Below are 24588 nucleotides of genomic sequence, written 5' to 3'. Positions count from 1 at the left end.
AAAAAATGATAATAATTAAAAACTATAGTTGTTCTATGATTTTTTAAAATAATAAAAATCCAATTTGTAATAATTTGATTGGTTAAAAAATAAATATAATTACAGAGAGAGGAAGGAGAGACAAGCATCAAGAGAGACAAGTCACGTGATCAATATGAGAGAGGAGAGACTCTCTTACATGGGGTATAAACTATAAACGACGACGAGGACGACGACGACGACGTCGTCATTAAAATAATAATAACGGTCACGTGATAATGCCCTGAAACAACCATCGCCATTTTGGTAGTTGTCGACGACGATAAACCAAGAGACAGACAATAGGTCACTTTCTGACGTCCATTGTGTTAAATAAATATTAATAATAATACTTTTAAATAATTATAAATTATCCTAATAATATTAATTATGTTATTAAATTATTATTTATAAATTTTATACAATAACATTTGTCTGAACAACAACAGATGATTATGTTTGAATAAGCGCGCGGCATTAGTCAAACTTGCAAACTCGTGTGTGTGTTCGCGAGAAAGAGTAACTTTTTTTTTATTTAACAAAATCAAAAAAGCGTGGTGTACATAATAATATATCCAAATAATAGTGTGGACAACAATCAGGAAGATTATAATTAACAAACAAAATTAAAAAGGTGTGTGCATTAATGACGTCTACTATTTGTGTTTATTATTACTTTTTTATATTTATAACAATTTAATAAATAATCATTTTTTTTTTTTTTTTTTATATAAAGTTTATATTTATATCTTGTTGAGTGAATTATTTTATTTGCAACACACCAGCTGGTTACTACTACTCTCTGTAAGATTCATCAACATTTTCATTTATTTATTTTTTAAAAAATTCATAATAATTTTTTTCAATGCATTGGAGCACATTTGATGATTGTCAAAAAACAACATGGTGCTTTTTTTTTTTTACTTAATTTATCTCCTTTATGATTCACACCTTTTTTTATTATTATTATTAATTTTTGAATTACCCACGTGCCAAATGATACATCACTCTCGCGAGTACCATGTTAAATATGAAAAAAAAATTAATGAAGAATTTGTTATTTATAAATTTGATAGGTAATTGTTGTTATTTAATTAATTATTTATCAAGCATATGTCATTTAATAATTACAACAAAACTCGTATCATGATATTTTAATCAGGGACGTGCTAAGACAACATGGTACCATATCATTTTCCATTTGCTGTTTCATTCAGGATGACCCTTATTTTTATTTTTTATTTATTTTTATTTCATTGCTTCATCAAAATATCAAATATATATTCTAGGTCATTTATTTGTATTTTTAAATTATTATGTCTTTTTAAGCAAAACAATTAATTGTAGCTTTTTTTGATAAATTAATTAATTTTTTTTTGTTGACAGTAATTAAAATACAAAAAATTATTGTTTTGATTGGGAAATAAATTATTTAATTGATGACGCTGGCAACATTTACTTGTTAACTTGGCGTTCCATATCTTTTTTTTTTTTTTTTTTTATTCTCTCTCCTCTCTCGCTCTCTCTCTGATTCTCTCTTTTTTTTTATCGCGCCCCTTGTAAGGATCACTTGGTCTCTCTTTCCTCTCTCTCTCTCTTGCTAGAGAGAGCCACCATTAATAATTTTTTTTTTTTTTTTTTTCAAAACCACGTCCCTCGCTCTCTTGGTGTGTATTTTTTTATAATTTTTCTCTCCTCTCCTCTCTCATACAACGCAACTGCCACCTGGTGTTTAATTTCAACTTGCAAATGTAGTCTATTTTTGCTAAATTAATATTTTTCATCCCCATTTATTCCTCCCTTTCGTCTCCAGTACAACCCTGACAATTATTCCAGCATAAATGGAGGAAAAAAAAAAAACATAATATATATAATCAATAAATGGACCAATTTTTGCCAAGACATTTGCATTTCGATTTAAATTCAATTTTTTTTTCATCACCCTTATTTCACATATTGATAACATAATTAAAATTTAAAATTAAAAAAAATATCTATTGTTGAAATAGTACCTATATTTCTTTGTCGAAATTGAATCGAAAAAATTATTTCGAGAGAGAAATATTTTCTAAAGAAGAAAATAAAAAATAAACTAGAGGTGAAAGGCCTCATAGAATAGTAGGTCGTGAATTCTTTGAATTTGAAAATATGCCCCTTAGCTATAATCATCATTTCATGAAATTATTTTCTTTATTCATTAAAAATTATCATCAATAATATTAAATGAGATCGAAATTTAATATTTTGGAGTAAATCGAAATTTCAATTTACTCCAATTTTATTTCTATTGAATTTTATTTCTATTGATGTCCAGATGATAATTATGACAAAGAAGATGATGATGATCTACTTCGTCATCATCATCATCATGTCAAGTACATCTTTACATTTATTGTAAAAAAAATAAAATAAAATCTTTGTCTGTATGTTGGCTCCTACCAAGATGAGAAGAAAAAACAAAAAGTATTATCACTCACAACATTGTGATACACTTGATTTTTTACATAACAAAATAAATTTATCTTATTTTATAATTTTTATCTCCATGGTTTAATGGTTGTTGCATCTTCTCTTATTATCCGTTGATTCGTTGTTTAATATATACTGGCTTCGCGCATATGCATAGCAAAGAGAAGCGCTAAAACTGTTGGATTGGACCATCAACCAACCCACAGTTTGTAGATGTACATGGTCGTTGTGTCTGGCGTCTATGTGTTTTTTTTTGTTTCTCTAAAATTATTCAACTAATAATCAACTATTTATCATCATTTAAACTATCATTTTAATATGTAATAATATTTATGTGATGTTTTTGTGTTGTTGTTGTTGTTTTTCATCATGTGTTGATGTTTATTTATTTTTTTAAATAACAAACAACAATTTCAGCAACAATTTAACCCAGTGCAATTATATTTTTTTATTATTAATTTGTGATAAACAATATTCTAATTGCATTAGCAACAGTGTATGTAAATTATTATTAATAATTATTATAATTTAATTTATCTATTATTTATTTATTTATATTTATTCTTATATTTAAATTATTTAATTTATAAATATGTAATAATTATAAATAAATATAAATAAATAATCAGCATCATATTGTTATTATTATTATCAGTTGTTGTTGTGTAGCTGGATAGTTAATATTATTTATATATATAAGTGTGTATATATGTGTGGAATTTGCAGCGCCATTTTGAAAAATTGTGTCTATTATTTCCGTCCGTGGAGAAGTTGTATGTCTTGGATAAAAAACCAAGAAGAGCTAAGCAAGCTCAATCTCTAGCTATAACAATATTGAGTAATCATATTTTATCAAATGTCATATTCAAATTTATTTCAATAGTACGATACTAAAAACAGGCGGGATATCAAGTTATTATTTTTCTAACACATGTAACACTAGCAAGCTGGAGCCTATCATTTTTTTTAATTTAAAAAACAATAATCATTAATTTTTTTTTATTCTATTTTAACACTTATGATCAATTGTGATATAGAAAAAAAGATGTTTGTTTTTGTTTAATTTATCTGGCTGTTATTCGAAATTGCTAATATAATATTTATGATGTTTATGTTGTCTAGGATAAATAGAACACAACAGCAGAAGTGGATCCATGGAAGGCACGTCGGAAGACCCTTTGGTCAAAGACCAATCAAATGATACTCCGGATATAGCAAAAGGTTTTTTATATTTTTTAAAATTACTATTGTAAATAAATACAATCATTTTATTCCTATTATATATTTTATTGTAGATGGAGTTATTGAAAATGGAGTAAATGGTTTATGTGAAAATGACTATCAACAAATGGAAGTAATTGATGACGACGATGAGGATGATGATGAACATAATAAAATGGAAACATCAGATGTGGCTGATGATATAAGCAAAGAGGCGACAAATGATAATGTTGAAGAAGCTGAAGAAGTAGCAGAAGGAGATGAAGATGATACAGAAGTTGTAGAAGCAGAAGAGGGGCTAGAACAACATGATAATGATAATGATGATGATGAAGAAGAAGTTGAAAGGCTGGATGATGATGATATTGAGGCTGATGATGCACCAGATAATACAAGTGTTGCAATGACATCACAAAATGATGATGATGATAATGAAAAAGATGACGAAGAGGAAGAAGAAGAGGATGGTGCAAGTGATGAAAATAATGTATTATGTGCAGTGACAAATGATAAAGATTATGATGATGAGTACGAAGAAAATCCATTACAAGTTGATACTGGTGATGATGAAATGATGGAAGTTGATAGTCATGATAATACATCTGATATTGAATGTTTAGATGATAATGTATTGCAAGATCGTACAAATGTCAAAATAACCAAAGTATCAACTGATGAAATTAATCAATCAACACCAACAGCAACAACAACAAGTAATAATAATAATGATTTAAATGAAAGTATTGAAATAATATCAAGTATAGATAATAATTCTGATTTAAAAATATGTGAAGAAAATGGTGGTGATAGTGGTAGTGGTGGTAGTAGTATTGGAAGTCCAGATATTGAAGAAATAATTGACAATAAAAGTAATGGTCATACGCCTGATGAAAAGTCACCCAAAGAGTCAAAACAAAAGAAGTCACGTAAACAAATTGATTTAAGTAATATAACACCAAGACGAAGTTCACGTAATATAAAACGTACTAGTTATACGGAAAAAGAACCAGAAGAAGTTATTGATGATAATTCTGACATTGAAGAAATAAAACCAGAAGATCCATTGGCTGTTGTTGATAGTAAAGATAAAGAAAATACAAAATTATTATTAAAATCACCAATTAAAATTAATAATAATAATAATAAAACAACAATTGTTGTTAATGATACAAAACGTCTTGTTGAAATTGCTGCTGGTAGTAAATCATCAAAAGGTGGTGGTAAAAAAGAACCAACACTTGTTATTATTGATACAAATTCAATATTATCTGGACGTGGTGGTATACCAGTATCATCATCATCATCCTCATCAAATAATTCAATTAATAATAAATCACATTCACATTCAGTATCAAGTACAAGTTCATTTTCTGTTATGCCAGTTAATTTAAGTGGTACAACTATGTATTCAAATATGAGAACAACCATAACACCTGTACCAATGACAGCTAAATCAATTCATCAAATGACATCAAAATTAGGTAGTAGTATAACTGCTGTACCAATGACATCATCATCGTCATCATCACAATTACCAATAACAATATCATCAACATCAATTACACCATCATCGTCATCAGCACATCATCAACATCAACAACGACAATTTCAACAACAACAACGACATCATGAGCAACAACAAAGACATCATGAACAACAGCAAAGACATCATGATCAACAACAAAGACATCATGAACAACAGCAACAACAACATGAACAACAACAACAAATATTACCAACATTAACTGATGATATGTTTGTTGTTGAAGCACCATCATTTATTGTTCCATATGTTTATGAAAAACCACCAGTTATACCATTGAAGGAATATGTTACAAAACTTGATAAATGTATTGAAGAACGTGAACGTATTGATCGTGAAAAAAAACGTGAAGCAAAAAAAGCCAAAAAAGAAAGTGGTGGTGGTGCTGATGGTAAAAAAGATGATGCTAATAATCATCATGATGATTCATCAGATTCTGATGATGATGATGAAGATGATGATGATGTTATTGTTGATAATTCTAGTAATAATAATAATAATGTTAATAAAACAAATAATGATGATAATAATTCAACAACAACAAATGATAATAAATCAATAAATGATGATAAATCATCAATAAATGATGAAAAAATTGATGAAAAAATTAAAACATATTTTGATTTACCATTAGGAAAATTTTTTATGCAAATTGGTGTTAATCTTGTACAAGAATTTGTTCAAACAGATTTATTAAGAACACAAAAACGTAAACAAAGTAGAGGTGGTGGACAAGCATCAGCTGAAACACAAATAGCTATTAATTCACTTATTAAAAATTTAGAATTTAGTAAGGAAAATAATGAACCATTCCGTTTAGAAATGAAAAAATGTGAATTTTGTAATTTTAAAACAGAATCATTACTTGTTATGCAAAATCATTTGGAAACACCGCATATGAAAAATTATCTTTATAAATGTAATTTTTGTCCATTGGAAGTACGTAGTCCTCATGACATACGTTTTCATATGGAAGCTGAACATAATACACGTAGTAGACTTGAAAAAGGACCAGCATTTCATCAATGTCCAAATTGTCCATTTGAAGATAATCAAAAGGGTAAATTAACAAGACACATATTATTATGTGCTAAAAAATATAGACCAGAAAAAAATTTAGAACCATCAAGTGATTGGGAGCCACCAGCTAAAATACCAAGATTAAATCGTGCTAGAAATTCTAGTGGTGGACCACTTAATACAAATGCATTGGCAATGGCTATGAGTGCCAAAGGACAACAACCATTATTACCAAAACTATTGCCAGCTCCATCAGCTGGACGTGGTAGAGGAAGACCGCCAATGCAACCAAGATTTTCTGATATGAAAGGATTAAGACCTGGTGGTGGAGGTGGTGGTGGATCCTCTAGACAAGATAACAGTATGCCTGGTATGATGTATAGACCAACATCATCTGGACTATTAGTTCCAACATCATATCAATTTGGTAGCAATCAATTATTCTCAAATACAACAGTCAGTTCAAAAAGTAGTCCAACAGCAAAACTACTTAGTCAACCAAGTATATCAATAACACCATTACCACGTACAACATCACAAACACCAGTATCTGGATCTGGTTCATCATCAAAAACTGGTGGAAAAAATACATTTGTTATTTGTGAAATTTGTGATGGTTACATCAAGGTTATTATTTATTTTATTTTTTCTATTTTAAATATATTTTTTTATTTAATTTATTATTATTATTATTAATTTGTTTTTTGTTTTTTTATTCTGTAGGATTTAGAACAACTTCGTAATCATATGCAATGGATTCACAAAGTCAAAATACATCCAAAGATGATTTACAATAGACCTCCTTTGAATTGTCAAAAATGTCAATTTAGATTCTTTACTGATCAGGTAATTTATTAATTAAATTAATTAAATTTATTACAACAATTATTGTATTAATTATCTTGATTTATTATTTAAAAAAAAACAGGGCTTGGAGAGACATTTACTTGGTTCTCATGGACTTGTCACATCCAGTATGCAAGAGGCAGCTAACAAAGGAAAAGATGCTGGTCGTTGTCCAGCTTGTGGAAAGGTAAATTAACCATAATTTAAAAACAAATTTTATAATAAAATAAAACATTAAATAATGTATTGGTAATTAATTTAATTTATTATTTTTAATAACTAGGTTTATCAATGGAAGCTATTAAATCATGTTGCACGTGATCATTTGATGACATTAAAACCAGCTCATTTGTCTTATAAATGTACAGTATGTACAGCAACATTCGGAATGTATAAACAATTTGAAAATCATGTGTATTCAGCTCACAGTGCACAGAGTAAACAATATAAAAAAAATTCATCACCAGCATCACCATCACCAAGATCAAGTGATTCACTTCTTAAGCCATTAAAAATTAACGATGAAATAACAATAATACCACAACCAGCAAAACCAACGACAAGATCTGGTGGTGGTTCACAAGGCAGAAACAAATAGCAATCATCTGACGAGTGATACGTGAATCTTGTCTCAATCAATATATCGCGTAATTGAATAATTAATTAAGTACTCGACTTATATTAATCTTAAATAAAAAAAAAAAAAAAACAAGTAAAATAAAAAAACAAATCTTTTTAATAACGGTAAATAATAAATCGTTGATTTCATTTAAAAAATAATAAAAAAACACATCAGATTTAATTATACATACAAATTACAAATAATATTATTTAAAAAAAAATAAATAAATAAAACAAATGGTGATCTATATAGTTAAAAACAAAAATAATAGGATACACTCGGGAATCACATGAAAAAAAAATTAGTTGACTGTAATATTATTCCAATCAATATGATGACTATGCCGATTTATTTATTTAAGAATTTTTATCGTTGTTAACAGACATGCATAAAGAAAATAGACTGTAAAAATAATTAAAAAAAATAATTATAATAACAATTATTAAATCACAAAAAATTATATATATAAAAGAAAAAAAATAAAAAAGAGTTGCCTTCAGTATGACTCCTCGGTTGATCCTGCAAAACTCTTATTACAGATTAATTAATTAAAATTAATTAAAAATAACGCCTACACAAATTTTAGTCGTGTGAACTACTCGTGTGATTCAATAATTAAATAAATAAACAATTTAAAGAGTAGTGTTTATATATATAAATATATTTTATGGGATTTAAAAAAAATAAAAACTATTATTATTTTCTCTGATGAAACAAAATAAATAATTTGTAAAACATTTAAAAAAAAAAAAAAGAAAACAATATGAGTTTAGAAATTTTTTTTAAATTAGAAAAAAAAACAAAGTACATTATTATTTACTTATTTTTTATTAAAAATTAATGATGGATTTATCCGAGTGTTAATTAAATTATGATAAAAATTAAAAATAATAATTACACAAAGAAAATTTAAAGAAAATAAATTTGTTTTAAATGTTATTTGAATAAAAAAGGGAATAATTATTTAAATATATTTTTGTAATGATTATAAAAAAAAAAAAAAAATAATTTCATTATTGTTTTATTGCTGTTATAATTGTTTAATTTTTTTTTTTTCTTCTCCCAATTTAATAAATCAATAACATAATGAACTACTGCTGTGTGTGTATATGATATGTTTTTTCATAAGACGTGAGTGTCATTATTTTTAATTGGACAATTGATTTCAATATTATAAATAAAAAAAAAAAAGAAATTTAAGAAAAATATTAAAGAAAATCTGTAAAGTGTATCTATTTACATTGGACTTTATTTTGTCCCAATGAATTGTCATAATAAATAAATAAAAATTAAAAAAAAAGTCAAAAAATTAAAAAATTTTTTTATAATTAAAAAATAATTCCACAATACATACCTCTAAAAAAATAGGTACAGTGCAGATGATTATTACAAAAAATAATTTCTTAACCATCTGATAAAATTAGTCGATACAATTAATTTATAATTCATATATAATTTATTGAATTAGTTTCTTAAACATCTTATAAAATATAACAAAATTTATTAATAATATTTATAACGACAAATTTGTAGTTTTAGAAATACGTGACTACACTCAGATAATAAAATTTTTACTGAGGAAAGGCACGTATATTCTTGTTTAACAATTTCGAATAAATAACTAGGAATAAATATTTTTAATAATTTAAATTAATTTTTTTTTATAAATAGAAATAGAAATACAATTTTTTAAATTTAACTAATATAATAACATTCATTTTTTTTTTTTACATTTGATAAATAATGTCCAATTTAAAAATCATTTGTTGGTGTTAAATTACTTGATTATGGGTATTTAGTTGATAGACATATACAATAAATAATAATCAGCAATATTTTATCATTAATTCGAATATATTCGATTTACGAATATATTCGATTTACGAATATTTTAATAATATAGAATATTTGATTGAAAGCGATTGTAATCAGAAAGTTCCAGCCCCAATAGTCCATTATGAACTTAATTATCCGGATTGAAATTATCTCTTGATAAATAACTAAACATTCTACTAAGCAATTTCTTATTTTAGTAAGTATAATATTTTTGAGATGTGGATTAACTTTACGAGATTTTTTTTTAAGTTCGTGAGCGAAATTAAAATAAAATCGAGGATTTTCTTTTTCTTTTATGAATCTTTCACACGCTAACCGTATTGTACGTGTGAAACGGCTCTCATTTTCAGATTCTAAATTATCATTTATTAATTTTTCAATTTCAAGTTGTATTTCTGTTACATGTTTTGATTTACTTTTAATTTCTATGTTCTTCAAGGTTGCGAATATAAAATCAAATTTTTCTCTTTTAATAATAGTTGTTTGATTAATTACAGTTTGAAAGCTTGTTTTTTCTGTAAAATGTGAGATTGCTTCGTAACGGCCCAGAACTGTAAAAATAAGAACATTGTTTTTTATATATCGTTCATGCACTTTAAAAATAACAAAAATACTATTTTGGTTTTTTTAACAGGTAAGTAATGATAATAATAAAACTTTTTTGTTTAAACTTACATGATAAAAATATGATACTAAAAAAAAGCCATTTTGGCTTCATTATGTATATATATATCATTATGTATATATTATTAGCTGAAAAAAAAAATAAAGATTAATAATATTTATCAATGTTTAATAAATGAGAAAATTAATTAAAAAACAAATAGAAAAACAACAAACATAACCACAATAATATTAATATTCAGATTTTATTAATTAATTGTTGATTATTTATATTTATGACATTAACAATTAAATAAAATATTATTAACTTACATATTGAAATATATTGATTTTAATACAATCTGAAATAATTGTTGCTTTTTATTTTAAATTAATTGACATTTGGGTTAAAATAAAAAATTCCGATGTCAACACTCAACCGGCACATGTGCTCACCACCTGGTTTTAGATATATATAGGTATATACATATACTAGGGATGTGCGCGATATAGTCACCGATATATTTAATGGCCGATATTATATCGATATATTATCGCCGATATTTTTTGACCCCGATATATTGATATCCGATATTTTTTCTAACAAATATCGGGTATATTTTTTTCAAAAAGAACTGTTGTTACCGACATAAATTTTTTTTTATTGATTATTAAAAATCGTTTAAAACAAACAAAATAACATTCGGTAAATGAATAAATGTCTAAAGAATTATTGATGTAGTTATTTCGGGAAAAAAATAATGTTGCTTACCACCTAATTTCTTTGCTCACATTAATTCCTTAGCTGCTGCTTTTCCTTGGTTTTTATTTATTTATTTCACAAATAAAATTATTATAATTTATTTTAATAAATTATAAAACCAAGGACAAGCAGTATCTAAGAAAAAGATGAAGCTAAAGAATTAATGTAGCCCAAAAAATTATGTGGAAATTAATTCATTAAAAATTATTATTTGGCAAATTGTTTATTGATTCTTTTGGGTATTCAAAAAGATAAAAAAAGCCAGATGTTGATGAATAATTTATTGGAGGTAATGGAAGGTGTTGAAAATGCATTAAAATATTTTCCTGATTGTCTTGAAAGAGACATGGTAATTGAGGTACTTGTGTTGCTTCTTGACTGTATTGATTACGAGCAGAATGTAAAATGTTTTGACTGGAAATTAGCAATGGTAATTTATTATAATTTATAAAATATTTATTATAAAAATTTGTTTAATATTTTGTTGTTGTAATGGTGTTTGTTATATTTATTTTTTATCTAGGCAATTTTCTCTGGAATAGCAAAAATACCAAGACTATCAAGTAGTGATTTGTTGATTAAAATTAGTCATTATTTAATGAAAAATATTGAGTGTTTAAATGAACCATGTGTGAACCAGAATGAAGCTACATCACTTGCTCAGCTTATATGTGTTTTGTTGGAAAATAAATGTCAATGGGTGCTTCAAGAAGCCTTTGAGATGTTTAATAACATTGTTGAACATTCAACAAATGAAAAAATACAAAAATTAAGTGATAATGATTATGATGAGAAAGCTGATGAATTGTATGATAATTTAATGAGTTTATCGAGAAAAAAAAATTGTTTAAATCGTAATAGTTTAAAAAAATTAACAAAAGCTTGTGAAATTTTTTTTAATGCTGAAATGTAATTGTTTGATCACTTTTTTTCTAATAAACTAAATAATCATAATAAATAATTTATCAAAAAAATATTATTTTAATTTTATTTATTTAAAACTAAGTAATTATAATTATAATGCATTGGATTTTGGAATATATAAAATAAAATAAATAAAATATATATATTTAAAAATGATAAGGTACAAAGAACATTAAAAAATAAAGATAAAAAAAATAAAAAAAATGTTTATCATGTTATTTTGAGTCATTGACCATTGTCTATTGTTTATTAAAAAAAATATTATACATAACATTTATTCTCGTAAATATATATATATATATATATATATTTGCTTATATAATTTTATCTATTTTTATAGCTATTCGTGGTGGGGAACAGACTCTTAGACATTTCTATGTGGCATTTAACATTTTTATTTTAACATTTTACATTTTTTGTTAAATTTATAAATTAAAAAAAAAAAATAAATAATTTTTTACTAAAAAATAAGAGAATTAAATAATATTTTCAATAGTTAAATTTAGATATATATAATTAAAAAATATGGATAATTTTATAAATGAAAAAAAATTCCACAATACCTTCAGAAAGAACTGCACTTAAAGCAATGACGAGAAGCATCAAAAATAATTTGTTAATAATCATCTTAAAATATTGGCGAATATAAAAAAAAAAAAACAATTATTAATTTATTAGAATTTATTTATTTTTAATTTAATTGAATATATAAAAAAAAATTATATAATGTAGTTTTATAAAAATGTGACTCCATTCGAGTAGTAACAACTTTGTACTGACTACTGAGGAGATAGATTTTCTTTCTCTTGGTTTGTCAGGTTCGTGATTTTCTAGAATTTAAGAAAATTTTATTACAATAGAATATTTGGCCAAGGGCAAACCTTACCTTGATATACATTTAAGAGAGAAAAACCTGTTTAGTAGGGGTAGTAAATAGTTGTTTTTCTTTTTCCCATGGGGCACAAGTTCGACTTAGACAATACAGACAATCAGTCAGACGTTGAGGCAAGTTGAGGTGCATATATGCATTATGCAGATAAATAAAAGAAAAAATTAAATTTAAATAATATAGAAGTGTATATTTTTTAATTGTTTTTTTGACCCTTAATTAATTTTTCCTTAAATTAATAATACCTTAATTTTATTTCCAAATAATTTTATACCATCTAAGAAATATTAAATAATAAAAAAACATAAATTGATTCAAGATTTTAAAAAAAATTTTTATTAAAAATTTTAATCATTAATTTAAGAACAAAGATATCCATCACTATAATTTCTTGTTGAATACCAATATTGGTACAATTCAGCTGAAAACAAAAAAAAATTCTTTTTAATTTTAATTATCAAGATTAAATTTTTATTAATAATATATATATTCAAATAGCCATATTATTTTTTAAATTTTAAATTAAATATTAATTATCAAAAATATCTATCTCGGAATAATCTCAGTCAGAGGTTGATAAATATATAAAAGAGTTTAACACAAGTCAACGCATGCTCAACCGTGTATCATAATAAATAATAAAATTTAAAGAAATAAAATAAATTATTTTTAATGAATATATCGCAATAATTTTTAAAATTTCTATATTTAAATTTAAAAATTTAAAAAAACATAATATATTTTATTTTTTTATTTATTTTAAATAATTTTTAAATCAAAACGAGAATTATTAATTAGTGAAAATTTTATGGAATATAATAGATAATATAAATTTTACTTTACTTTACTTTTTTTTAATTTCAAGATTTTATTTTAAAATACTTTTTAAATAAATCAAACACAATTTATATTTAAATATTAATTTTAATATAATTTATATATTTATTAAATAAATTATTCAAGTATTATACAAAATATATTTTTTACTGGTTTGTGAGGTGGCAAAGCCACGTCACAAATATATTTTTCGGACACACCTTGTATCTTGGTGACCGGACTTGAAGTAAGTTTTATATTTTACATATTAATGATATTAATTTATGAAGAATCACCACACTGTCAACGTCACAAAATATGAAATATGCGCAGGAGCAAGTCTTCTCTCTGACCAATATATATTATTTTTTAATTTTTTATTTACAAGAATAAATATTATATATATAATATTTTTTTTTCAATAAACAATAGACAATGACTCAAAATAACATGATAAACATTTTTTTAATTTTTTTTATCTCTATTTTTTAATGTTCTTTGCACCTTATCATTTTTAAATATATATATTTTATTTATTTTATTTTATATATTCCAAAATCCAATGCATTATAATTATAATTACTTAGTTTTAAATAAATAAAATAATATTTTTTTGATAAATTATTTATTATGATTATTTAGTTTATTAGAAAAATAGTGATCAAACAATTACATTTCAGCATTCAAAAAAATTTCACAAGCTTTTGTTAATTTTTTTAAACTATTACGATTTAAACAATTTTTTTTTCTCGATAAACTCATTAAATTATCATACAATTCATCAGCTTTCTCATCATAATCATTATCACTTAATTTTTGTATTTTTTCTTCTGGCACAATAAATTCATATTTCTTTTGACAATGATGTTGCAATGAAAGTTTCGATGAATGTTTCGACAATGCACACAAATAATGAGAAAACGAAGGAAAATCAGATGTAAATTTATGAATTTTTCTTTCTTGTAAATAAGCATGTACAATTTCTCGAATATTAGATCGACGATTTATAACAGTAGATATGTCGTTTATTAATTTTTCATTTGTTGAATGTTCAACAATGTTATTAAACATTTCAAGGGCTTCTTGAAGCACCCATTGACATTTATTCTCCAACAAAACACATATAAGCTGAGCAAGTGATGTAGCTTCATTCTGGTTCACACATGGTTCATTCAAACATTTAATATTTTCCATTAAATAATGACTAATTTTAATCAACAAATCACTACTCGATAGACTTGGTATTTTTGCTATTCCAGAGAATATTGCCTAGATAAAAAATAAATATAACAAACACCATTACAACAACAAAATATTAAAGAAATTTTCATAATAAATATTTTATAATAAATTACCACTGCTAATTTCCAGTCGAAATATTTGCCATTCTGCTCGTAATCAACACAGTCAAGAAGCAACACAAGCACCTCAATTACCATGTCTCTTTCAAGGCAATCAGGAAAATATTTCAATGCATTCTCAACACCTTCCATCACCTCCAATAAATTATTCATCAACATCTGGCTTTTTTTATCTTTTTGAATACCCAAAAGAATCAATGAGCTTTTCTATAAAAAAAAACAAATTATAAATAAATAAACAAACATCATTAATTAATTTGATAAATAAATTTGATTTTCTTACAAGACGATTCCAATTTTTAATTGACGGTTGTCGTTTTAAATCAGCAATAACCATTGGAAAACAATTAGCTGGTTCAGCCTCAATTATTTTAGCTAAATTTACAATTTGATTGGAATTTCTATCACCTTTTGTTTCTCTCAGCAACAACATTAAACTATTTTTTTTTCTACACTTAACAGCTGATTTATTTTCTTCAGATAAAATTTCATAAATATCAATAATTAATCTGCCAATAATTACGAAACTCAGACAATTAGTTTCTCGTGATTCCAAGGCTTCATATGTATTTAAAAAATATCCAATATGATCAATCAATAATTTTTCACTTGTCGTGTTGTAACACAGCTGTAAAACATGATAACAAAGCAATGATGATTGTAAATATTCACTGAATATATTTTTAAATATAATCATCTCAAATATAGCAAAGTCTTGTTCTCTTTCAATTAATAATTTAAATATTATTTCAACAGTTTTATCAAAAACATATGTACTATTATCACCATCTTCATCATCTTTATTTATTCCTAAAAATTCAGTTGTTTTCATGAAAATTTCATCTTGCAAATTGTCAATATTACCAATGACAATGTCTAATAATTTATCTGGATGTTTCCAGCTTGTTGAAAGTGACAAAAGCAAGTAGTGATAGCCCAGTGAATATTCCGAGTCATCAGTATTTTTAACTCGCTCATATTTATCTATCAAATGTTGCCAAAAAAAATCAAATTCGAAAATGATTTGGCCAATGTTTTGGCCAATTAATTGAAAATATTTTTCTTCGTAATTTATCAATGTCTTGTTGGGTATCATCTAGCTTTGTTCAGTTGAAACAACATGACATGTTGATAAACGAATGATGAAATCCACACGATCACAAATTAATTCTTGTGTTAGTTGTTGTTTGTAACAAAATACTTCGTAAAGTCGGTCAAGGATTTTCAATAAAAATAATGAACATTTACTGCGTTTATCAAACACATCAACTGAAGAATCCAATATGTCTTTGTACATTCTTTCAATTGATGATTCTAGTATTTTAAAATTATTCATTATGATAATATTAATATTACTATTTGATATTATAATTTCTTTTGATACTACTGACATTTTACCAAGTGTTTTCCATGTTTGACACATTGTTGTTAAATCATTTTGTATATATCTACCAATTTCACCAATTTTTTCAAGTGTTTGCATGAAAATATCAGTGTTATTTGTAAAATCAATTCCTTGATTAAGTATATTATAAAAAATTTTTGTTAATGATGATGTATTACGAAAAACATCAACAAGTTTTGTTGGTATTGTTTCATAATTGGCACGTTTTGTTTTTAGATGACAAGATATTTTAATAGCACTATTTGGAAAATAATTTAGTATACTTTTAATCATTGAAGCATTTAATTTATCAAGTGTTTTAGTGTGCTCCAATATTGTACTCCAATAGTCTAAAATATCACTCGTTGAATCTAAATATTCATCAAATATTTTATTATCCTTTGATGGATTATTTTCATCTAAAATATTATCAATTTTAGTGAAATTTTGTTCAATCAATCTATCAAAATATGGACATATTTTTGATAAAATATTTGGCTCCAATTCGTTGATTGTACATGTTGATATATCAGCTAAAAGTTTGATGGCCTCGTCAAGTTTAATATCTGATTCTTTATTAAAGTTAACAGACATTTCTAGTTCCTCATCAAATGTAAATTCATCGTCTAATGGCACAAAGCCATCTTTATCAGCCATTTTAATTATCTAGAACAAAAAAAAAAAAAATTATTATTTAAAAAAGTAATTTTTAAATGAGCTAAAAAGTTTGATAGCTGAATTTCTTTTAAAACAATAAAATAATAAATGAAAATTATCGTGATCGAAGAAAAATAATTCACATGCATGCATATTATTTCCAAGAAGAATAAAAGTATAATAAACTTTGATCTGCTCATTCAAATAGTAATTCTTGATAAAAAAAAGTTTTATTTTTCATTAAAACAAAACTTTATCGTTGTGTATTACAAGCTTGGATGAACCCTTAAAACTTTGTGGTGCTTGTGTGTATATAATTTTCACCCTTCTTGTATATGAACTAATACAAGTTTATTTCTTTTAGTTGTTCTTGTTGTTTGGGCATTGTGGGCAAGTGTGTCTGCAGACATATACACGATGTTTAACTGGTTCAATGAATTCAAATGATCGGCTAACACCATGGTTACTGTGGACAACAAGCTGTCAGATGATAGGCAAAAGTTTTATGATCAATAAATGCTTGACTAAAGAGAAAGAGAGTTTAGTTGAGTTTATTTAAAAGGGAATTACCCTTTATTATACCTGTCTCTCCCTCGTTCTCTCTTGAATACTTTCTCTTTTTACAACAACACGAGATATCAATATAGATATATCATTTGATATTGCAAACTTTAAATCCTGGAAATAATAAAGTCAGTCTGTCGACGTGTGCCGGCGTCGACGCTCCTCAAACTATCATTTTCTTTTTTTCTTAATTAATTTAAATAAAATATCATTACAACCGGCACAAAAGTTTAACAATAAATTTATAAATTTATCTTTTAATAATAAATAAAATTTAAAGATGTCAAAGAACACAACCAAATTGTCTCTTCAGCAAGTACCAAAAGAACAAGTCAAATTAGAAGACAAAGATCAGCTGATGATCAAAGAACAAATGAATCCAACATGTTGCTTTATCACAGTATTTCAAATCAGCCAATAAGATCTAGACGTGATAAATCAAGTTGGGTCTCAACAGATAGACCAAAAGTACGAATTGCATGGACATCTAGCATTGAAAAAGAACCAAAAGTTGAAATAATTGCCTCGAGAATTGGTACAGCATCAAATAAGAGAAATAATATTAATGGTAATTCATCTGTTACATCGTCAGTTATTGGAAATGAGAAAGCAACAATTTTATATTCACGTCAAGAGCTTGCTGAACGTCTTCGACTTGCTTGGAAACAACGTGAAGCAAATAAATCAAATATTGATATTTTTTTAGCTCATGATATGACAACAGAGGAGAGATGTGATTCTCGAATGTCATCATCAAGTGTTGATAAAAATAGCCATGATAATGAAGAACAAATTAAAGCTGATGTTGTTAATTCAACTGATGATCCATCAACAGTATTTCCAGTCAATAATAATAATGATGATCGTTTGTCTAAATCAAAATATCAAGTTGGTAATTATGCTAATGTTTTTGATAAAAATGTTAAAATTACAATGATCCAAGATGCAAGATCAAAGAGAGCCAGTTTTCAATCTGGAACAAATTTAGCATTTAATGGTAATATACCAAGAACAACAATTGTCTCACCATTGATCAAAGAATCATCTGATAAATTAGAAAAATTAAAAGATAAAACAAATAATAATACGTTGACTGATCAAAAAACAAAAAGAACAAATTCAGCTCCACCATTACAACGAAGAATTGGTTTAACAAATATTGTAGCATCAAAACCACGTGTTAATATTATCATTGATACACCAAAAATATCAAAACCACGTGATCCATTAAGTGCTCAAAAAATTGATAAAAAAGAATCAAAAGATTGTGAAAAAATAAATTCTAATTTAGATAATTCAAGTGTTAAAAATTTATCATCAACATCAGCAACATCAACAGAACGAGTTGTTAAAACAAATAAAAAAAGATCAAGAAATGGCAAAAGAAGAGTTGATGATTTTAGTAAAAAAAATGAACGTACTAAATCAACATGTGATATTGTTACAATGGTGTCACTTGTGAGTGATGCTGACAGTGATTCTGATGTTGAAAAAAATTCACCAAGAGATGATAAATTAGTACGTCAATTAAAATGTAATTTTCCAACAACGCCAATAATTAAAAGTTGTCCATTAACAATAAATTCTGGTAATTTAACAAATTCAATAATTGACAATAGCAATAATTCATTGATACCAAGAAGAGTCATAAAATCAGGTAAAAAAAAAATAAAAATAAAATTGATAAATAATTTTAAGTGTAGAAAACAAGACAACAAAAGAATTCAAGTTATTTTAATTTTATTTAAAAAGATAATTAAGTAAATGCATGTATTTAACAGTGACAATGACTCCTGTGGATGTTAGGTGATAGTCAAGAGGTTTGCATGGCATAAAAAAATTAATTAAACTTGACGGACGACGACACGCGATCAGCACGTTATAATATAATCAAAATAACATCATGCACATACCACAAAAAGTCACCAGTGTGTCCACTCGTATTATAAAAAAAATATATTTTAAAATTAATTTACATTTGTTAGTATCATTTCAGCAAGATTATTCAGCAATTGATGCTGCTGATATACAACACAATGATTTTATACCAAAAATAATACAAGACAATGATGTGAGAACAAATTGGCAAACAACTTGTGATGATGATCCAAAATTATCATCAAAAAATTCAATAAATTATTGGCAAGGTATTATTGAAGAATCATCAACATTGACTGATCGTGAGAAACGATGCTTAGTCGTACCAATCGGTGATCAAAGAGATAAAAAAAGAAAATTTCAAATTCAAAAAATAAAAAATAATACAACTAAAAAGTAAGCAATCAGCTATTTTTAATAAATTTTTTTTGAATATTAATAATAAATCATTGATTTCAATGTCAATTTTAAAAATATATATTCGTGATTTTATTTTATTTTTAAGACAAATTAAATTGGTTGTCCTTGATTTATGATTATTTATTTTTGATATGCCAAGGTAAAAAATATCATTAGCTTTTTATTGAAAATGTTATTAACAAAAAAAATTACATCTTGATAAAAAATAAAATGAATATTTTATTTTGAAGAATGTTTGATTTTTTTTTTTTTATATTCGCGTGGCTGATATTATAACTGCATACGAGGTAATTTCGATTTCTTCAAGATTTATTACCCTGAAGAAATAGTAGAACAAATAATAATGTGGATTGGTAAATCAGAGAGGGTGGTGCCTTTTTAAAAGGGAGGAAAAAAAAAATAAAATAAAATAAAGGAGGCCAACCAATATGGCTAGTAATACAAATATGCTAAGGGCAAGATAAAGAGGCATCACGGTACCATCTAGTGGTACCACGAACTATTTGTAACATTTTCAAAATCAAGTCCATGCATATATTCCTCGTGGACAAAAGTGCAATTTTATTATTTTATTTTTATTCTATTTGCATGTTTTATAAACATTATTTATTTACAAAGTTAGATCATTGGATCGTCAACCTGGTTACTGTTAATGAGTCTCATGACCTGGAAGAAAAAAAAGAAAAGAAAATATGCTTCAAGATCAACAAGACTCATCAGTGGGTTTGATGTTAATTTTTATGCTTTTAATTGCAGTGAGGAACATCAGCCGAATATTATTCAAATGGATATGAAAGATTTTGGATCTGGAAGATCAGTATCATCTGGTGGTTTGAATGAGACAACAGTTAGGTCTGGAAGTTCAGTAACACTTACAGCATCAATATCAAAGGTAATTAATTAATATTTTATTTTTGGTGGTGCCTCAATTGATCAAGATGACGTTATGATTTTATCAGCTAGTCAAGTCAAGTAGCCTTGATCAAGATTTTGTTGATCAAGAAGCTGTTGATGCTGATGTTGAACCACATTTAAGAACAACCAAGGAAAAAGAATGCTGGCATCTTTATAGAAAAATGTGTGACAAGGGTGTTTGTGTTAGCTTTGATACTGTATTGAGGTAATTTTATTTATATAATATTTTTCATTAAATTAATTAATTTTATTTTTTCTATATGAATTTAGGGGCATGTTGACACCAACAGAATATCGTCTTCGTCGACGAGAAATTACCCAACAAATTTAACAAAAAATATTTAATAAAAATTTATAAAAATACTATTTTTGTGTGTGAAAATTAATAATAATTATTTTTATTAAAAAAAAAAAAAACAATCAGCAAATAAATAATATTTTTAAATTGAAAAAATAATAATAAATAAATTAATAATTATATTTATAAATTATGTAAATCAATTAAAAAACAAAAAAATTCATAAAAAAAAAAATTATTGAAAATTTCTACCTTATCAATAAATGGACTGCGTTTCAATTTTTTGTTGATTAATCCTTTTCCTTGCTCTTCTCTCCCCTTGATCTGATGAATAAATTTATCTGAATGACGTCAGGACACGCGTGTGATTGTTTAAGGTACTTGTATGTTGATCAAGGCTATAAATATTCAATTATAGATAATCAAGTGTTATCAGGATGTTGTGTTTATAACAAGTTTTGACTCATCATCACCAATAATTCAGATCTAAATAACCAAAAAATAATAATAATAATAACGAATGTTAATAAATAATTTAAAACAACATTATAAAATATTTAATAAACAAACACACAAAAAGGGAATGGAAAATAACAGGTGATAAATATTTTTACTGATAGTTTATTGTTGTCATGACACAAGCAACACAAGCACGATGATGTCGTTTAAAAAAAATGGAAACAAGGTTAATAACCAGGACAAAGCAAAATTAGAGCATAAATTATATTTAGTAAGTTGTTGTTGTTGTTGTTTAATTGTAATTACGTTGTTGGATTTTAAAGATTTATTTTAATTACAGGCAAGAGAAAATCCAGAACCAATTTTTGATATATCTGATTGCAATGTCAAGGCTGTACCAAATGGTATTTATTCACTATGCAAAGTATTCAGAAAAAAAGAGCTGAAAATGATGAAAAATAAATTATCATCATTGTCTGGTGGTGGCATGATAACTGATCTTTCATTATTAACAATTTTAGATTTAAGTGATAATGAATTTGACAGTTTACCAAGTGAAATTAATTATCTAAAATCATTGGAGGTAAAAGAATTAAATCAACATTTTAATATAAATATTAAAAAGTAATTTTTTTATTTAAATTTCTAGGAATTTTATTTACAAAATAATTGTTTAAAAAAACTACCTAAAGAATTGACTGAATTGACCAAATTAATAATCATCAATGTATCCAACAATAAGCTCAAGTCATTGCCAGAAAATATGAATAATTTAAAAAATTTAAATACCCTGGATATCAGCAACAATAAAATAACAAAATTACCAAAATCATTGGGTATGCTTGAACACTTGGAGACAATTAATTTTGATGGTTTGAGTATTGAATATCCACCTGGTGATATTGTCCAGCAGGGTCTTGTTGCCATCTTGATATTTCTTGCAAAAGAATGTGGAATTAATTGTGATAAAATATCAGAAATTAATAATAAAGTTTCTGATTCTAATCAATCAATTAAATTAAAAAATAAAGATGATAAAATTGAGGTTTGATTTTTATAAAATAATAATTTTATTTTTTATTTTATTGCTTCTATTATTTTTTTATAGTATTTCTTTTTTTTTTATTTTTTTTTAGGAAACATTATTGAAGATAGAAACAGCAAAGGCACGTTATTATTTTATTTTTTTATCAAAAAAAAAAAAGGATAAAAACAATTTAATAAATTAATTTAATTTATTTTTAGGAACGAAGACAAAATGACTTGCTAGAACTTGAAAAAACAATTAAAAATCATCAACAGTACGAGTTGGAGCTACAATCTTTACACAATGATAATAAAAAAAAATTGCTAGTTAATTTAGCAGAACAACAGACAAAATTAGAAATTGAAATAACGAAAGTACAACAAGAAAGAGAAATAAATCGTTCACGTTTATTGTCATTTATTTATGATACTGAAAAAGATGCTGATGGTATTATCAAAGAATTTCTATCAACAAGTGAAGCTGAACGTCAAACACAAGCTGAATTACTTGAACGTGAAAAAAATGAACAAATGGGAATACTATCAAAATGTCATAATGATCAATCAGCATGTCGAACAAAAGAAACACTACATTCAATGGAGTTATTATTACAAGAAGAATTATTAGCTGAAAAAAAAATAGAAGAATATACAAAATATCGTGATTCCAATGCTCAATCATTATTAAGTGTAGAATTAATAAATAATAATCATTTAGCAGAAGTTGTTAAGGATCAAAAAAAAGATCGTGATGATTTAATTGATAAAATAAAAAATGATGAGATACTACAAAAAGCAGCACTTGTTGGTCTTCTTGAAAAAAGTGATACAAGATCATGGAGTATTGTTCAACAAGTTAATCTTGTACAATCACAACTTGTTGCATTGACAAACATTGAATTAGAAAGAAAAAAATTACAAGTTAATCAACAAATAAATGATCTTGCTGATAAACGTGTTATACTAAGTGAAATATTAATTGATTTATTAAATCAACAAGAAAAACGTCGTGGACAATTGATGGAAACAATTGATCAAATGGAAAAAAAAAGAGAAAAAGATAATAGTCTATTTTGGTTGATGCAATATCAATCATTGATGGAAGTTAGACCACAAGGATTGCTAGAAGGTTTAGAACCAACACTTGTTCGTCATGTTGCTATTGCTGGTGCCTTACATTGCCTTCCATTTTTATCAACATTACCAGGAATGCTTCCTCATGTAACACATGATGATTTAATTGAAATTGGTATTAATAATGAAAATGACAGATGTGCTGTTATACTTGCAGCTAATAATTATTTAGCTGAAATAAACATGTTGGATTCATCAACAACAAAAATTAATGAGCCTTCAACTAGTGATACTAATAATCAAGACAACAAATCAACAATGTCAAGTATTAGCTCAACAGAGTGTGTTGTTTGTTTTGATTCTGAGGTTAGTAAAAAAAATTCATTTACATTTATTTATTTTATTATTAATCAACTAATTTTTATTTAAATTTACATTTTACAGTGTCAAGTTATTTTTTTACCATGTGGACATTTGTGTTGTTGTGAAAATTGTTCAAACATGGTAACAACTGAATGCCCTATGTGCCGCACTTTGATACAACGAAAAATTCAAGTTAGAAAACCTTAATGTGCAAATTATTATTTATAATAAATTTCCACGTTTTGATTGTTTATTAATTGACATCAATAATTTTTCAAAGTATTAAATAGTGTGATAATTATTTCATTGTCACGTGTGTCGTTTTTTATACAAAATAATTCACATTTGTTGTTGATAAAAATTTTTTACATTTTAAATTTTTTTCCATTTTGTCACGTTGCGCAATGAAATCGATAAATAAATTATAAATTGTGCCTGAATTTTAGCATAAGATGATAATGTAAAAAAAAAAAAAATAATAATAGTCTGCCTTTAGCACTAAATAAATAACACAAATTTGTAATAGTATTAATATGAACAAAACAAATAAATTTATTGAATTGTCTTTTGTAAAAATAATGAATTTAATGAAGAAAAAAAAAAAAAAAACTGTTTACAT

At 25.4% G+C, this 24588-nt stretch overlaps 6 protein-coding genes across 10 annotated transcripts; 4 read left to right on the top strand and 2 right to left on the bottom strand.

Moving 5' to 3' along the window:
• Positions 1-234: 234 nt before the first annotated feature.
• LOC122856632 (probable WRKY transcription factor protein 1) lies at positions 235-9057 on the top strand. 4 transcript variants are annotated; one of them, XM_044158358.1, is made up of 6 exons: positions 235-652; positions 3610-3708; positions 3783-6898; positions 6995-7117; positions 7200-7304; positions 7401-9057. In XM_044158358.1, exons 2-6 carry the CDS (start codon positions 3642-3644, stop codon positions 7713-7715), a joined length of 3726 nt encoding a protein of 1241 aa, XP_044014293.1. In that variant the 5' UTR covers positions 235-652; positions 3610-3641; the 3' UTR covers positions 7716-9057. The 4 variants fall into 4 exon arrangements, with proteins under 4 accessions (XP_044014293.1, XP_044014292.1, XP_044014290.1 ...); XM_044158357.1 differs by having other exon boundaries at positions 235-822; positions 7401-9056; XM_044158355.1 differs by lacking the exon at positions 235-652 and adding an exon at positions 2651-2983 and having other exon boundaries at positions 7401-9056.
• A 2134-nt stretch (positions 9058-11191) lies between these two features.
• Positions 11192-12041, top strand: LOC122856155. Its single transcript, XM_044157848.1, has 3 exons — positions 11192-11371; positions 11465-11748; positions 12026-12041. Exons 1-3 carry the CDS (start codon positions 11207-11209, stop codon positions 12039-12041), a joined length of 465 nt encoding a protein of 154 aa, XP_044013783.1. The 5' UTR covers positions 11192-11206.
• A 1130-nt stretch (positions 12042-13171) lies between these two features.
• LOC122856154 lies at positions 13172-15931 on the bottom strand. The gene is made up of 4 exons (XM_044157847.1): positions 15215-15931; positions 14926-15138; positions 14346-14722; positions 13172-13175 (listed from the first exon to the last, which is right to left on the bottom strand). The coding sequence occupies exons 1-4, from the start codon at positions 15761-15763 to the stop codon at positions 13172-13174; spliced, it is 1143 nt and encodes a 380-aa protein (XP_044013782.1). The 5' UTR covers positions 15764-15931.
• A 96-nt stretch (positions 15932-16027) lies between these two features.
• Positions 16028-21405, bottom strand: LOC122856153. The gene is made up of 3 exons (XM_044157846.1): positions 21300-21405; positions 16330-16981; positions 16028-16245 (listed from the first exon to the last, which is right to left on the bottom strand). The coding sequence occupies exons 2-3, from the start codon at positions 16970-16972 to the stop codon at positions 16028-16030; spliced, it is 861 nt and encodes a 286-aa protein (XP_044013781.1). The 5' UTR covers positions 16973-16981; positions 21300-21405.
• LOC122856152 lies at positions 17406-21080 on the top strand. The gene is made up of 6 exons (XM_044157845.1): positions 17406-17454; positions 17817-19193; positions 19522-19810; positions 20591-20726; positions 20794-20954; positions 21020-21080. Exons 1-6 carry the CDS (start codon positions 17406-17408, stop codon positions 21078-21080), a joined length of 2073 nt encoding a protein of 690 aa, XP_044013780.1.
• On the top strand, positions 21373-24578 carry LOC122856629 (E3 ubiquitin-protein ligase LRSAM1-like). Of its 2 annotated transcripts, XM_044158350.1 has the most exons (6): positions 21384-21777; positions 21847-22089; positions 22156-22551; positions 22643-22672; positions 22752-23972; positions 24051-24578. In XM_044158350.1, the coding sequence occupies exons 1-6, from the start codon at positions 21703-21705 to the stop codon at positions 24174-24176; spliced, it is 2091 nt and encodes a 696-aa protein (XP_044014285.1). In that variant the 5' UTR covers positions 21384-21702; the 3' UTR covers positions 24177-24578. The 2 variants fall into 2 exon arrangements, with proteins under 2 accessions (XP_044014286.1, XP_044014285.1); XM_044158351.1 differs by lacking the exon at positions 22643-22672 and having other exon boundaries at positions 21373-21777.
• Positions 24579-24588: the final 10 nt, after the last annotated feature.

Source organism: Aphidius gifuensis, linkage group LG5 (genome assembly GCF_014905175.1).
Source record: "Aphidius gifuensis isolate YNYX2018 linkage group LG5, ASM1490517v1, whole genome shotgun sequence".
In the NCBI taxonomy this organism is placed as follows: Eukaryota; Metazoa; Arthropoda; class Insecta; order Hymenoptera; family Braconidae; genus Aphidius; species Aphidius gifuensis.
The sequence above is the reverse complement of the archived record's forward strand: the minus strand, read 5'-3'. Positions and strand labels throughout refer to the sequence as shown.

Coding starts and splice junctions, on each gene's coding strand:
- LOC122856629 (XM_044158350.1), top strand. CDS start 21,703: ATGATGTCGTTTAAAAAAAATGGAAACAAGGTTAATAACCAGGACAAA. Junction 21,778..21,846: donor TAGAGCATAAATTATATTTA/GTAAGTTGTTGT, acceptor TTTTAATTACAG/GCAAGAGAAAATCCAGAACC. Junction 22,552..22,642: donor ATAAAGATGATAAAATTGAG/GTTTGATTTTTA, acceptor ATTTTTTTTTAG/GAAACATTATTGAAGATAGA.
- LOC122856155 (XM_044157848.1), top strand. CDS start 11,207: ATGTTGATGAATAATTTATTGGAGGTAATGGAAGGTGTTGAAAATGCA. Junction 11,372..11,464: donor TTGACTGGAAATTAGCAATG/GTAATTTATTAT, acceptor TTTTTTATCTAG/GCAATTTTCTCTGGAATAGC.
- LOC122856632 (XM_044158358.1), top strand. CDS start 3,642: ATGGAAGGCACGTCGGAAGACCCTTTGGTCAAAGACCAATCAAATGAT. Junction 3,709..3,782: donor TACTCCGGATATAGCAAAAG/GTTTTTTATATT, acceptor ATTTTATTGTAG/ATGGAGTTATTGAAAATGGA. Junction 7,305..7,400: donor GTTGTCCAGCTTGTGGAAAG/GTAAATTAACCA, acceptor TTTAATAACTAG/GTTTATCAATGGAAGCTATT.
- LOC122856154 (XM_044157847.1), bottom strand. CDS start 15,763: ATGAAAACAACTGAATTTTTAGGAATAAATAAAGATGATGAAGATGGT. Junction 15,139..15,214: donor TTAAAAATTGGAATCGTCTT/GTAAGAAAATCA, acceptor TTTTTTTTATAG/AAAAGCTCATTGATTCTTTT. Junction 14,723..14,925: donor TCGACTGGAAATTAGCAGTG/GTAATTTATTAT, acceptor TGTGTGAACCAG/AATGAAGCTACATCACTTGC.
- LOC122856153 (XM_044157846.1), bottom strand. CDS start 16,972: ATGGCTGATAAAGATGGCTTTGTGCCATTAGACGATGAATTTACATTT. Junction 16,246..16,329: donor TCAAACATGGAAAACACTTG/GTAAAATGTCAG, acceptor TTAAAATACTAG/AATCATCAATTGAAAGAATG.
- LOC122856152 (XM_044157845.1), top strand. CDS start 17,406: ATGAATTCAAATGATCGGCTAACACCATGGTTACTGTGGACAACAAGC. Junction 20,727..20,793: donor TTACAGCATCAATATCAAAG/GTAATTAATTAA, acceptor TGATTTTATCAG/CTAGTCAAGTCAAGTAGCCT. Junction 20,955..21,019: donor AGCTTTGATACTGTATTGAG/GTAATTTTATTT, acceptor ATATGAATTTAG/GGGCATGTTGACACCAACAG.